General features: G+C 49.6%; 1 protein-coding gene across 3 annotated transcripts; it reads right to left on the bottom strand.

Moving 5' to 3' along the window:
* Positions 1-411: 411 nt before the first annotated feature.
* JMJD8 (jumonji domain containing 8) lies at positions 412-13623 on the bottom strand. Of its 3 annotated transcripts, none has more exons than XM_053277190.1 (10): positions 13323-13397; positions 12416-12623; positions 10642-10734; positions 8722-8770; positions 8160-8256; positions 6864-6932; positions 5966-6085; positions 5225-5292; positions 3876-4010; positions 412-2899 (listed from the first exon to the last, which is right to left on the bottom strand). In XM_053277190.1, the coding sequence occupies exons 2-10, from the start codon at positions 12523-12525 to the stop codon at positions 2819-2821; spliced, it is 822 nt and encodes a 273-aa protein (XP_053133165.1). In that variant the 5' UTR covers positions 12526-12623; positions 13323-13397; the 3' UTR covers positions 412-2818. The 3 variants fall into 3 exon arrangements, with proteins under 3 accessions (XP_053133165.1, XP_053133166.1, XP_053133167.1); XM_053277191.1 differs by lacking the exon at positions 13323-13397 and adding an exon at positions 12848-13305; XM_053277192.1 differs by lacking the exon at positions 12416-12623 and having other exon boundaries at positions 13323-13623.
* Between the last annotated feature and the right edge of the window lie 1022 nt (positions 13624-14645).

The following is a 14645-nucleotide window of genomic DNA, read 5'->3' as shown; positions in this document are numbered from 1 at the left end:
AGCTAGCATGTGACCAAGGTTGTAGCCAGGGATTATGGGAGTTGTAGTCACCGACATCTGGGAAGCCCTGTTATGCGGAACACTGGTTCCTGTCCACAGACAAGCTATTCTCAAAATCACAAAACTGGCAACCGCCTAGAGATGTCCATAATCAGGCAGTATAGAAATATGAAAAACCAGGGTTTCTTAACCTTGGGCCCCCAGAACCCCCAGCCACAAAGGCCATGTCTGGGGATTCTGGGAGTTGTAGTCCAACAACATCTGGGGGCCCAAGGTTAAGAAACCCTGTGATAAATAAATAAAGCCCAGTTTAGGATGCTGTCCTCTCCCCCACCCCAAGCCCCAGAAAAAAAGGATCTGTCCCCCGGCCAGGACTTTCTGCTGCATCAACATCTACTTGACAATGCAGGGTTTCTGAAATCCATTTTAATGCAAAAATAAAAGTCCAGGGGTACAACGAACCGTTTCAGACGAGGATAAGAAAGGAACGAGAGTTCAGTGCAACCAGCTTGCTGAAGAGCATCTTGGGAATTGGTCCCTCTAGCGCTCTTTCTCTCCTGCTCCACCTCCCCCCCCCCCCCAGGATGAACAAGTCGGAACCTGAACTCCAGTCACGGAAGCCACTCAAATCATTTGCTGCAATTGTCACACCTGCCGGTGTGTGCTCTCGAATGGGGACACACGGCTTCCACCCCACTGGCAAATGTTCTAGTTAAAGCAGCATGCCCGCTGCCTTTGCTCCACTTCGTGCTGCCAGAAGTTGGCAGTGGGAGTATAAATCTCAATGACGCGATGCAAAATAGGGCAGGGGTTCATGGCAGGATGGGAGAACCGGATGGATCGGTGGGAGAGGAATGTACAAGAGAAACTGGAAAGAGATGACCAGTGTTGCCAACTTCCTACACTGGTCCTGTGCCTCTAGGAACAGAGTGAGGTGCAGAAGTTTAGCAGGCGAAGCTGTTCATGGCAGGGAGGGAAAGGGTGGTAGGAGGAACTTCCATCCAATCGACATTTCTCCGTGTTAGTACAGAAGGCAGCTGGGGCGGGCGGTACCATCGGAGGGGGTGAATGCCCATCGTGAATTTTGACACGCTCTGGCCCCCTAGGGATGAGAAGTGGGCAATAGCCTTTTAAGGCTTTCAGGTTTCCATGGGATGTGCTTTTATTAGCCTGATCAACAGGCCCACAGTGGCCCAACTTGCATGGGTATGTTGCAGTTACACACATAAAAACAAAAAATCATGGACTAGGAATGGAGATGAGACACTGGCGGGCCACATCTGCAAGGGTGTTTGCAAAGCTTTAAGAGGTTTAAAATACAAAAACTTCTCGAAAGTTTATTGATGTTGTTGTCCGAAGAATGGAAATGAAAATGGGCAGGAATATCCTCCAGTCCATGGAGAGAGGACACCAGTTTGTTGTTACTAACTGACCCAAACCCTTTGCTTGGTGCAAAAAAGGACTGAAATGTTACCCTAATGGTTTGGAGGTCAGGATAAAGAAGGGGTGAGAGCACTCCAATGGCCTTGAGCCATTGTTACTAGGGATTATGGGAGTTGTAGCCCAACAGCATCTAGAGATCCACATGTGGGGACCCTTGACCCCTTTCCTTCTCTGCTGTGGTGTTCTTCCGTGCCACACCAGCCCTCTAACAGGGATTCCCAGCTGTTATTGACTACAACTCCCATAATTGCCAGCCAAAGGCCACTACAGCTGGGGATGCTGGGAGTTGTAGTCAACGACATCTGGGAATCCCTCTTACAGGAAATACTATGCACCAGATAAGCATCTTGGAAGCTTGGTGAGAAGGATCAAGTGGGACAAAGACCACCAACCTCCTCGCCCCTACAACCTGCTGTCTCTCTCCTCCCATTTTCACTCTCCCTCATATTTTTGAGGGCTGTTTCCACTGCAGAATCTCCATCTGAGCTCTGGGAGCAAGTCCAGTGGAGGAGAATTAAGAGATCTGAATTCCTCCTGGAAATGGATAAGCATGAGATGAACACGTCAACTCCCAGCAAGTTAGCCTCTTGCTTCGATTTGCAGTCCCCACATTCACATCTAGGGCACCAGGTTCTCTTAAAAGCCCTTGATGAAGGAGATGCCCTATGAAGAGAACAGCAAGAAGCTGGGTTCTGTCCCTGAGACCATCAACCAAAGGAAACTGCTCCTACCAAACTGGAAACCGAGAACAGGAAAACGGACTGGCATTGAATCTTCAGGCCTCATTGAGGCAAGACGGTGGTCAGAAGAGGACAGAGTTTGTGCCACAGAGCCAAGGCAGGCTAGAACATCACTCAACCCTGAACTTATCCACTTGAATGTTGCCATTTGTACTGCAGCCGGCAGAGACATTCTGCTCCTGCATCTCTATGGTCCAAGCCCTGAAGGTCTGGTATTGGCCACCATCCAAAATGGCCCCATTCAGTCGAACCAGGAAGTGCAAGTCAAAAACCACTGGGTATGACCTTAGGAACAGGCCAGCTACGCCTGGGCTGGGACAGCTTCAGTTGAGCAGGGGCTGTTCTGTCTTCGTGGTCCTCCCGATGTGTTTGGACTTCGGGCAAAGGTGCATAACTGAGATCTCTTCAGTTAAGGGGTAGCCAGTTTGTCCGAAAACGGCTTCAAGTAGGCGGGCTTGCTTCGAGATCAAAGCAGTACCTTGTTGGTCAAGTCAACGTCCACCAGCAGACGAGAGTCTCCCTCCAGCCTTGTCCTGTGCAAGAGTGGGAGAACCTGTGGTTGTCGAAAGCCATGGTGGTTTCTGTGTACAGCCGGAACAACAGGAAATTCCAAAGAGTCTCTGCCGAAGGATCTGCTAGCCCAGGAATGTGGAGATGAAGACGCTGGTCTCCAGGTTGAGGGTGGCATGCCACCAGCGGTCTGGGAAGTAGAGGACCTGAAGAGAAAGAAGAGCACATGGGGACAAGTTAGGCCAGTGGCAAGCTCCCTCAACCCAAAATGCAGCACCCTGATTGCTTATTTCTATTGGGCCAAAGCTGAATGCTCTACACCAGGGGTTTCCCCACCTGTGGTGCTCCAGATCTTGCTGAACTTCAACTCCCATCACTCTCTGCTACAATTTATTGTAGCTGGGGATGATGGGGATTGTAGTTCAGCAGCATCTGCTAACTGAGCAAAGAGGCACCCTTTTTTAAAAATGGGGATTCTCTTTATTGAGCAGGGGGAGAGCAACTGGCCCTATCCATCCCCAGCACAGCATCCCTCCAGTGGGATGCAGGCAGGAGTCCTGCTCAGCCTTATCTTGGAGATGCTGCCAGGGAGGGAACTTGGAACCTTCTGCCTGCAAGCAGGCAGATGCTCTTCCCAGAGCGGCCCCATCCCCTAAGGGGAATACCTTACAACGTAGTCTCCCATTCAAATGCAACCAGGGTGGACCCTGCTTAGCAAAGGCGACAATTCATGCTCACTACAAAACCAGCTCAATTTGCAAAAAGAGGAAAGCCGCACCAAATGTGCGGGATGTCATGATTCCAGGGGGCGAGAAGGATGCTGTTCCCCTACAAAAAGTCCTCACCTCTGTTTTGCTTTGTGGGTCATAATTTGGCTGTGTCCTCAAGGTAAGCATGGTGAAAGTTATCCTGGATTGTTGAGCCTCGTGAAGCTGGTTGTGGGAATGCAGCTTTCTCAGGATATCCTGGTCAAACTGCTGTGACTGAACTGCATTTAACCAGGATAGCCAACTAGGATCCAATCCCAGTTAAATGCAGTTCAGCCACAGTAGTTTGACCAGGATTGCCCAGGAAATCTACATTCTTGCAATGAGGCTGTGCCACGCTTAGCAATACTGGTTATCTCTGTAACTCGCAGTTGTGAGAATGCGGGCTTTTTTATAAGATAGGGTTAGGACTTACCTCTCCAGGGCGAATGGTGCACTCTACGGGTCTCTCCCAGGGGGGAAGGGATGGGTACGTGTCCAAAAGCCAGGACAGAGTAGTCTTGTTGGGGTGGAACTCTGGAGTTTTCTCAGGAGGGTACAGAAACCAGCGCTGCAGGGAGAAGATGGGAAGAATGGTAAACATTTTCAGAACAGAACAGTGCCAATTAGGATCTAACTAATCCATGCCCACTGATGTCGTAATGCAGACCGCTACCGGAGTAAATAACCCTAGGAACATTCAAGCAAGCAAGGTAGCCAAGTCACAAACTGGATGGATGGGGGGGGAATGGATAGAAAGAAGCAAGGAATACCCTATATCCGAATCCAAGACTAGGCTCCCCCCATCCACACACCCTCAAGTTCCTTGATGTTAGAAATTGGAGGGTCGTCTAATATTCAGAGTCACCTTTCTCCTGCAGTATACAGTATAACCCTTTTTTTTAAAAAAGGGTCATCCTAAATTCAGAGTCATCTTCCTTTTGGGTAATTATGGTTCAACCCTTTTAAAATAAGGGTCATCCTAAATTCAGAGTCATCTTCCTTTTGGGTAATTATGGTACAACCCTTTTTAAAGAAGGGTCATCCTAAATTCATACCCCCTTTTAAAAATAAGGGTCATCCTAAATTCAGAGTCATCTTCCTTTTGGGTAAATCTGGACTTTTATTATGATCAGGGTGGTATTCCCTGGGTGGGGACTCCTGAAATGTCTCCATTGTCATGGATGGACCACCATCTGGTTAAGGCTGGACTCACAACCACGTCCCACCTCCGCACAGGTGAGGGGCCTATTAGGATGGTCTGCCAGAGAAGCTTAATGCATCCAATTGGATTCCAAGAAGCCCTAGTCGTATTGGCTCTGCTGGTGAGCCTGTTGATGCCCTGGTGGAGAACTGGAACAGCAAACTCTACAGGGGCTGAAGCGGCAAGGTAGACAACTGGAAAGCAAGTGGAGAAAGACTCTACTCAAACCCAACAGATTACAACATAGATCGATGCTCAGGCGATATGTGCAGCAAAGAAGCGATTCTTTTCTACCCGTATTGCATTCACAAGCTCACGTCCAGTTGAGTTGTTCAGGGTTGAGAAAGGACTAGCATATGCTCCTCCTCCCTTGAATCAGAATTTGGAGCCTTCAATTACCATCACAGCAGCTGGAGAAGACAGAGGCTGCAATGCTACGCACGAGACTCAAATCCACCTTTGTGTTGCATGAAGATGCCGTTGGAACACTCTGGGACATGTTGTCTGTCCCTCCAGCCTGCAGCCACACTAGCGAGACCCTCAGAGAGAAGCATCCCACTGGTTGTGTTCATGGCACTCACCTTCCTGCCAAAGATCACCTCCGAGTAACCTGGGCCGTGCCAGTGGAAAGGCACCCCTGAACCTGAGCCTGGGGGAAACCAGAGCCGAGAGAGAGGAATCAAATGTGCACTCCGGGAACAGCGTCAACAAGGAACTATCGGCTCCAAAGGAGTGGGCTGCATATCAAGAGGTAGGTGTATAGCAGAATAAAATAAAAAACACAGACTGTTTGGCACAGCTGACACTCTCCAATTTATGTCCCTGGATGACAACTCCCATTAGCACCTCATAGGAACATCAGAAGCTGCCACATATTGAGTCAGACCCTTGGTCCATCTAGCTCAGTATTGTCTACCCAGACTGGCAGCGGCTTCTCCAAGGTTACACAGGAGTCTTTCTCAGCCATATCTTGGAGATGCTACCAGGGAGGGAACTTGAAACCTTCTGCTTGCAAGCAGGCAGGTGCTCTTCCCAGAGTGGCCCCATCCCCTAAGGGAAATCTCTTACAGTGCTCACACATGTAGTCTCCCATTCAAATGCAAACCAGGGGGGACCCTGCTTAGCAAAAGGGACAATTCATGCTTGCTACCAAAAGACCAGCTCTCCTCCCATGATGATCTCCCATCAATCACCGGAGTTGTCATCCAATAACATTGGAGAACCCAAATGTGGAAACTCCAGTGGGGCAGAATTCAGCTGCCCGAGACGCCCGGCTCGTGTTTTCCTCATCCCCCCCATCCCTTGAGGTGTTGGTTACTGACCAGCAATGCCAAAGCTGTATGCACTAGTGGTTCCTGGGATCCAGAACGGAGGTGGTCGGTACTTCTGGAAGAGAGGGCCCCACTCTGTTAAGTTATTGTCCCCGAAGAAGTACAGTGTTTCTGTGGGGGAAGAAGAGAGAGACTCAGAGAGCTGACCTTTTTGGAAGCAAGGAGTGCCCCCTAACACCGTAAGAGACGTACAAATGGATCCGGGCCTGAGCTTCCCACGGGCAATGACTTCCTTTGTCTGATTTGCAGGCAGGGTGATTGTACACAGAAAGGAATATTGGTGGGGCCAGGCGGGGGGCAGAGACCATTCTGCAAGAGAAGGGGCTAAAAGATGGGAGCAAAATCTTTCGAACGTGCATACCTGAAGCAGATTGAGTTCGCCACTCCAGTACTCGGCTTCAACAGACCCACCGAGTTCAGGCACGCTCACAAGACGAAAGAGAGGCTAGACCAGAGATTCTCAATGTTGGGTCCCCAGATGTTATTGGACTTCAACTCCCATAATGCCCAGCCCCAGTGGCCTTTGGTTGGGGATTGTGGGAAATGAAGTCGAATAACATCTGGGGACCCGACGTTGAGACTCCCTGGGCTAGACCACGGGTTCCTTGGTCCATTTAGCTCAGTATTGTCTACACTGACGGGCAGCAGCTCTCCAAGGTTTCAGGCAGGAGTCTCTCCCAGCCCTACCTGGAGATGCTGCCGATGATGTCGGGCTACAACTCCCACAATCTTTTGGCCACAGGGGAGGAGAGCTGGTCTGGTGGGCGCAAGCATGACTGCTCCCCATAGCTAAGCAGGGTCTGCCCTGGTTGCATATGAATGGGAAACTTGAAGTGTGAGCACTGCAAGATATTCCCCTCAGGGGATGAAGCCGCTAGGCCCTACTCACCACTTCCCAATGTTGTCAAGTCTTGAGGTTCCAACAGCTGGTGGACGTAATCCTGGAAGGGCAGGTCAACTGGGACAGAGAAACGGGCCCATTCAGTGGTGGCCGCATGCTCCAAGACCAGGAGAAACCTATTTATTTACTTCCTTACATTTACATCCTGCTCTTCCTCCAAGGAGCCCTCCGTTGTGTACAGCGTTATGCTCATCCCCGCAACAACCCTGTGAGGTAGGCTAGGCGGAGAGGGATGTGACAAGTCACCCAGCAAGTTTCATGGCTGCATGGGAATTTGAACTCGAATCTTCCTGGTCCTAGTCCAACACTCTAACCACTATGCCATGCTGGGTCTCTGTGACTTTTTCTCATAACTACAGATTAAGCTACAGACCTTCTTCCCAAGCATGCGAGAGGGAGAATGCCTCCCGCTGGCCCACAGGCTGCAGCTTGGAGCCTGTTAGTTGCTACCCTCGTAACTTTATTATAGCTGCTTCCCCTCAAGAGAACCCTGAAATTGTTTCATGGCAGCTTCTGGTCCAGTCAATTTCATTGAGGGGAAATAATTAAGTAATATGTTTTTGAAAGTAGATATGGGGTATAAGTTCTCATCCTTTCACATTTTTAACAAGAGCAGCAGCAGCAACAATAGTAGACGTACACACACACAGAGACCAGTTATAAAACTGCTGCGGACATGATGTGCATGTTACTTTTCTGGGCATTATCTCACAGAGAGCCACAACCAGGCCTGTGGAAAGGGCGGTCCATGGGGTACTCAGGTAGGATGGGTGTGGCACTGATCACGGAAGCCCACCTGGCAACCACCGCTGCATCTGGATTTCCAAATGCAAACTACCAAACTTTGAGTCGGAGGGCTGCGGGCCACCTCCAGCCTCAAAGGCAAGATGCCTCTGAGTACCAGTTGCAGGGGAGTAACAGCAGGAGAGAGGGCATGCCCTCAACTCAGCATCTGGTGGGCCACTGTGCGAAACAGGATGCTGGACTAGATGGGCCTCCTTGGGCCTGATCCAGCAGGGCTGTTCTTCTGTTCTTACCAGGTCCAGGAAATCCTGCTGGAGATCTTGTCTGCAACACATCATGCCCAGCTATTCTTTATTAGTTTATTATTTATTCATTTATTCTATTTCTATACCGCCCTTCCAAAAATGGCTCAGGGCGGTTCACCCAGAGAAATCACAAATAAATAGTTGCATTTCTATCCCACTCTACCGAACTTGAGCTCTCTCGAATTTGTCTCTCTGGTCCCTGCCTGGGGAGCATCTTCAGTGATTCAGCCCTCACCTTTGTGGTAGGAGTAGGTGTTGGCGGTGCTGAGGCGCACCCGGTGGTCCCCAAAGCGAGCGAGCAACTTGTCCTTCGTGCACTGATCCCGGAACTCCTGCAGGAGCAGAGAAGGGAGAAGGCGAAGAGAGAGAGAGAGAGAGACTCCTGAACCAGCTCATGCACATCTCTAACCCAGACCAGGCTCTTGGAGTCAAATCAGAGCTGGAAAGGTGTAATCGGAACTCAAGGGATCATCTGCCTAAGAGGTTCCCCACCGCGGCTCTCCAGATGATGTTGGACTACAACAGCCAACATCCCCCGCCACAAGGGCTGAGGGTGATGGGGGTTGTAGTCCAGCAATATCTGGGGAGCCCAGGTGGAGAACCCCTGAGCTGACTCAACTTGCCTCCTGACAGGAGTCCACAGAGTCACGGTTGAACCAAGGAGAGGAATCGGGCGGTCTTTCCCAGCTCCTGCACCACTTCGGGCCCCAAGGTGGGAGGGGTGGCATTTTGGTTTGGTTTGTCTTGCTTATTTGACGGCTAAGAAGATATAAAAGGCCCCGTCGTGGGGCACTCACCGAGTTGTCCGTGACTCCCTGGAGGATCACTGGCCTTGAGAAAGCATACCTGGAAAATGGAAAGAGACACTTACAGGCACTATATATGCTGCGTTTGCTGGTCACACCACTCTCAGGTGCTGGAGTCCTCCTGTCCTCCAGGGCAGGGGTTCCCAAGAGGGAGTACTAGCACCCTTAGGGGTACTTGAAGGGCTCCCAGGGGGTGCTCAGAGCCCTCCTTCCCCTCCCCACGCTGTGCTATTTGTCCCCCAGCTGAAGAACGCTGGCTTGAAGATGACATGTGCTCTGCAGATGTATCCACCGCAGAAGGGGAGGGAGAAGGATGAAGACCCTCCTCTTCTGTCCTGATTGGCTGGCTACGTGCTGAAGCTCAGTGTGCCCCTCCCCTCAGCCTGAGTGACAGGCTTCAGAAAATGAGCACTGAGTACACCCTAGTGGCACAGCAGATAAATGATTGACTAACAAGCAGAAGGTTGCTGGTTCAAATCCCCGCTGGTGCTATATCGGGCAGCAGCGATCTAGGAAGGTGCTGAAAGGCATCCTCTCATAGTGTGCGGGAGGAGGCAATGGTCAACCCCTCCTGTATTCTACCAAAGACAACCACAAGGCTCTGTGGGTGCTAGGAGTCGACACCGACTTGACAGCACACTACCTTTACCTTACTCCTATTAACATTAATGCGACAGGCAAAGTTGTCCCATTAACTTCAGTAAGATTGCTTATGAGTAACTTAGACTGGATGTAAGCCAATGACTGGAGTAACCGGTCTCCCTAACTGAGACACTTCCATTTGTGGTCTTATTTGTGTACACACACTTAAATGTTACAGTTATGAGATGGGCTACTGAGTCACGGGTGCTGCAGGATCTACCCCTTAAGGGATGGGGCCACTCCAGGGAGAGCACCTGCTTTGCAGACAGAAGGTCCTAAGCTCCCTCCCTGGCATCTCCAGATAGGGCTGAGAGAGAGAGACTCATAGGAACACAGGAAGCTGCCATATACTGAGTCAGACCCTTGGTCTATCTAGCTCAGTATTGTCATCACAGACTGGCAGCGGCTTCTCCAAGGTTGCAGGCAGAAATCTCTCCCAGCCCTATCTTGGAGATGCTGCCAGGGAAGGAACTAGCAACCTCTTGCATGCAAGCAGGCAGATGCTCTTCCCAGAGCGGCCTCATAAGGAGAATATCTTGCAATGCTCACACGTGTGGTCTCCCATTCAAATGCAACCAGGGTGGACCCTGCTTAGCAAAGGGGATAATTCACATTTGCTACCACAAGGCAAGGTGACCTGCCTGTAACCTTGGAGAACCTGCTGCCAGTCTGGGTAGACAATCTTGAGCGAGCTAGACCAAGGATCGGACTCAGTAGGAAGCAGCTTCCTATGTAGGTCGCAAAAGGAAAAAAGGCTCTGTCGGACGGGACGCCAACCAGCACATTTCCCCCGGGGGCGATGCAACAGAGCGTGAAGGTTGTAGTGAGGAGACTGTGAACCCGCGAGGGCAGAGCACTCTTCTCACACTCTTTGCAGCAACGCAGCCAAAGTACCATGATCAAATTGGGAACCCATTAAACATCGGGAGGTGCAACAGATCTCTCTTTCGCTTGGTTCAATCAGAAAGATTTCCAGGCTGTCCTTCAGTATAAAACAGAGTGTGCCGTTGGCAATAAAAATGGGAGGATAAAAACCAGGGATAAGAGGCACAGTTAGCTTCCTATGTTCCAGCCATGAAACTCACTGGGTGACTCTGGGCTGAGCGCTTCTCTCCCCGTCTCACCTACCTCGCAGGGTTGCTGTGGGGATAATAAACATATATCATGCACGCCACTCTGGAATTGGTGCACACTGGAATTTCACCGGAATTGGTGCACACTGCCCCCTTGTGGCAAGAGAAACAGGGAAATACTGGCATTTCACTCAACTGTTCGATGAACTGGGAATAAGTCAAGCTTGCATCTCTCCTTTCCACCGTGCAGATGTCTTCTTCCATAAGGGCAGCGTGTTGGCTTGTCAGCCTGAAATGAAAAGTGGGGAAAATGATACAGACCATCAACATGGCAATCCAAGGACAAACGGGGAGGAGAGGAGAGCTGGTCTTGTGGTAGCAAGCATTAATCTCTAAGCAGGGACCACCCTGGTTTGCATTTTAAGTGGGAGACTGCAGGTGTGAGCACTGTAAGAGATTCCCCTTAGGAGATGGAGCCACTCTGGGAAGAGCACCTGCATGCTTGCAGGCAGAAGCTCCCAGATTATCAGATAGGGCTGAGAGAGACTCCTGCCTGCAACCCCGGAGAAGCTGCTGCCAGCCTGGGTAGACAATGCTGAGCTAGATGGACCAAGGGCCTGACTCGGTAGAAGGCAGCTTCCTATGTGCCTAAATTTGGACACACGTGCATTTCATTTGTCCAGCACGGGAATAGTCATAGGCAAAACTGCTTATCCATATGCACTCTTTTCAAAGATCCACATTTATAAAATTGTGTGAGGGATCCACATTTATAAAATGTGGATTCCTCACACAGTGCATCATTAATGTACAGACTCCACTGCCACAGGAAGCTATGGTATCTGTTACTTTAGATGGCTAGAAGAAGAAGGAGGAGGAGAAGGAGGAGGAGGAGGAAGAATAAGAATAATTAAAGAAATCCATGTTCCTATAGGATGGGGATGTAGCTCAGTGGTAGAGAATCTGCTTTGCAGGCAGAAGGTCCCAGGTTCAATTCCTGGGATCCCCAAGAAGGGCTGGGGAAGACCCCTGCCTGCAACCCTGGAGAAGCCACTGCCAGTCAGTGCAGACAATACTCAGCTCGATGGACCAAGGGTCTGACTCAGTCGGTGGCAGCTTCCTATGTTATGCAAATAAGAAACAAACACTAGTTATCTATGCTGGCCATATTCCAGCTGATGGCAACAGTTGTGTTGAAAGGCAGCTTAGTTAACATCCCCCCTATAGCAAGAGGCAGCCGGGTGTACTGGCAAGAGTGCTGGACTAAAACTGGGGAGATCCGAGTTCAAATCCTCAGTTTTCCAAATCCTCATTCATTCATTTAGCTCGGATTTTTAACTTGTTTAACTTGGTTAATTTTATTAGTCTGATTTACATTGCAACATTGTATAAATGTGAGTCGCCCCGAGCAGTAATGTACCAGAGGGGCGGGGTATACATATTTTAAATAAATAATAAATAATAAATTCAGCCATCCTCTCCCTAACTCACAGGGTTGTTGTGAGGATAAACCTAGCCATATGCACCACTCTGGCCTCCTTGGAGGAAGAGCTGGATAGAAATGTAAAAAGCAAAGCATCTTTGATTCTGTCCAGGCGGTGCTATAGAAGTTGAGGATCTTCCTCAATGTTTATTCTTTTGCACCCTAACTCAGGGAAAGAGAAATATACAGCTGACTTGTTAAAGCTGTGTAATAACTGGTCAATCCTCCAGAAAACCGATTATTATTTAATAATAATCCTAGAGAGTGAGTTTTTCCCACCTTGTTGCTAGGTTTATCCAAGGCGTCTGCCAACTTTTAAAGCAGATGTAACTGACCATAATAATAGACTGTGTTTTCTTGTTCAAACTTTGTTTTCCTTCGTGTTTATTTCCTTCTGTAAACGTTACCTGATTTAGTGTCAGCCCCGTGGCCAAGAAAATAAACGGAAAGGACTGATTGCTATTTCGCAGATGCATTGCCGACTCACCAGCCTCCATCTGTTTCCTGAAAGGCTAAATCTCCAGGCAGCAGGAAGAGCACCAAGAACAGCTGGAATAATTCGCACCTGGGCCCCATCTGCTCCAAGATGCTAGACATCAATCATTCCAGACAACAATCCTCAAGCAAAGCCAGCTGGAGAAGACAGAGAGGGATCTTCTTCAGTAAAGGCTCAACGCCCAGGTGCGCACCCACATCTGGAAGTTGGACAGAATTTGGGATTAGACATGGGAGATCTGGGTTCAAATTCTAATTCAAACGAAATATTTCTAAATAAATCAATCAGTCAACAGTATAACTGGGAACATAGGAAGCTGCCATATACTGAGTCAGACCCTTGGTCTATCTAGCTCAGTATTGTCTTCACAGATTGGCAGTGATTCAGGCGGGAGGCTTCAGGTGGGCGTCTTTCCCAGCCTACCTGGAGATGCCACCAGGGATTGAAGCTGGGACCTTCTGCACGCAAAGCAGATGCTCCACCCACTGAGCGACAGCCTCATCCCCAAATCCAAGTTGTGCACAGAATCTCCAGGTGAGCACTGAAAGCCATCCTGCAGATTTCAGTTGGCTTGATCGCAGCTGTGGATGATAGGGACTGTAGTCCATCAACCTCTGGCAACCCAAGGCTGGGAAACCCTAATTTAGGCTATGGGTTCTCAAACTTGGGTTTGAGATGTGGGTGGACTACAACTCCCAACATCCCCAGTCACAATGGCTGAAGTCCACTGTGGCTGCGGATGATGGAGGTTGTTGTCTATCAACATCTGGGGACCCAAAGATGGGAAACCCGAATTTAAGGGCATGCATCCTCTTGCCCCTTCCACCACTCCACGAAGGAGATGCTGGCTGCCCCTCTCCAGCCAGATGCATCTCCCCCGCCCTCGCTCCCACTGTACCTTTCATGCCGTGGGTCGCCGCCACCCCGCCGCTGCAAAGGAAATCCAGGCTTCCTGCCACTGGCTGCGCTTTGCATTCTGGGAGTTGTAGTCGGTCCCGGCTGTTATGAGCCGCCACCACAACCTGCAAAGGGCGTGAAAAGCCTTCCAGGCTAACAGCCAAATGTTTGCTTATTGCTCGAGGGTCGGCCAGGTCTCCGACCCAGGAAAAACTGCAGATTCTGCCCGCCTCTTGTTGACCTGGGTCGATTGAGGCACTACATTACCCAGCAGGCAACGGGCGCGCAGGATTCCGCGCCGGCTACCAGCTGGCCAGGGTGAAAAGAAGAAGCAACGTCGGAAGGCAGCTGTTGCTATTGGATAGCAGGCCTGGGGGGGCTACAGCCTACGTTACCCACAAGCCCTTCCTGCCAAGGGAATGTGGAACTGCCTGCACAGGGGGAGGATGCCCAAGTCAAATGCCAAGTCACCATATTTGCATTTGCATGCTTAATTTAGTTTTACATTTAAATCCTGCCAAGGAGTTCAGGGTGGCATGCAAAGCTCTTCCTTACCCTCCCTCTGGTTTACCCCCACAACAACCCTGTTAGGTAGGCTAGGGTGAAAGAGACCGACTAGCTCAACACGATCTATTTCAAGCTCTTTTCGTCTCCAAGAATCACCTACTAGAGTTCATGACTTGTCTGAACGCAGAGCTCTGTGGCAGAGCATCCTCTTTGCCTGCCGAAGGGCCCCAGGTTCAATCCCTGGCAGCATCTCCGGGAAGGGCTGAGAATGACCTCTGCCTGAAAGCTTGGGGAGCCACACTAGGGTTGCCATAGTCTAGTTCTCCAAATCGGGGGTGCCTAATTTGCATACTATGTAAATTGGCTTGCAAATAATTTGCCTATGCAAATTGGCAGCTGCGCTTTCCAGTTGGCTTGTATTTGCTCTAGATACCTACCAACAATAATAGTTGGGGAAGAGATCTTTGCCAGACCATTTTCCTTGACATATTAACAGCAGCAATAGAACAAAAATAAATGCATAAAAAATAAATGCATAGCTTTTTAATTAAAGCGGCAATTCTGTACATACTTATTTGAGAGAAGATCTGATTGAAACCAACGGTGCTTGCTTTGTACATAGGCCTGCATTAAACGTAAAGCCAAGAAAGTCCTTCAACATTACAATACACAGCCTGGTAAGCAGGCAGTGATTCACATCAAAAGCAAGCTATCCTCTCAACTGAGATAAAAAACAAAGGCAACAATCCTCATGGGGATTACTGTACTTATTATTATTATTACATTTGTATCCCGCTCTTCCTCCAAGGAGCCTAGA

Source organism: Hemicordylus capensis, chromosome 13, assembly GCF_027244095.1.
Source record: "Hemicordylus capensis ecotype Gifberg chromosome 13, rHemCap1.1.pri, whole genome shotgun sequence".
Classification (NCBI taxonomy): domain Eukaryota; kingdom Metazoa; phylum Chordata; class Lepidosauria; order Squamata; family Cordylidae; genus Hemicordylus; species Hemicordylus capensis.
This window is presented reverse-complemented; position numbering and strand designations above follow the sequence as displayed.

What these genes read in the sequence shown, in the direction of transcription:
- JMJD8 (XM_053277190.1), bottom strand. Translation starts at nt 12,525, where the DNA reads ATGTCTAGCATCTTGGAGCAGATGGGGCCCAGGTGCGAATTATTCCAG. An exon ending in ATACAGCTTTGGCATTGCTG is followed by an intron (nt 5,293 to 5,965) that starts GTCAGTAACCAA and finishes GGTTTCCCCCAG; the next exon opens with GCTCAGGTTCAGGGGTGCCT. An exon ending in GCACCATTCGCCCTGGAGAG is followed by an intron (nt 2,900 to 3,875) that starts GTAAGTCCTAAC and finishes CTTTCTCTTCAG; the next exon opens with GTCCTCTACTTCCCAGACCG.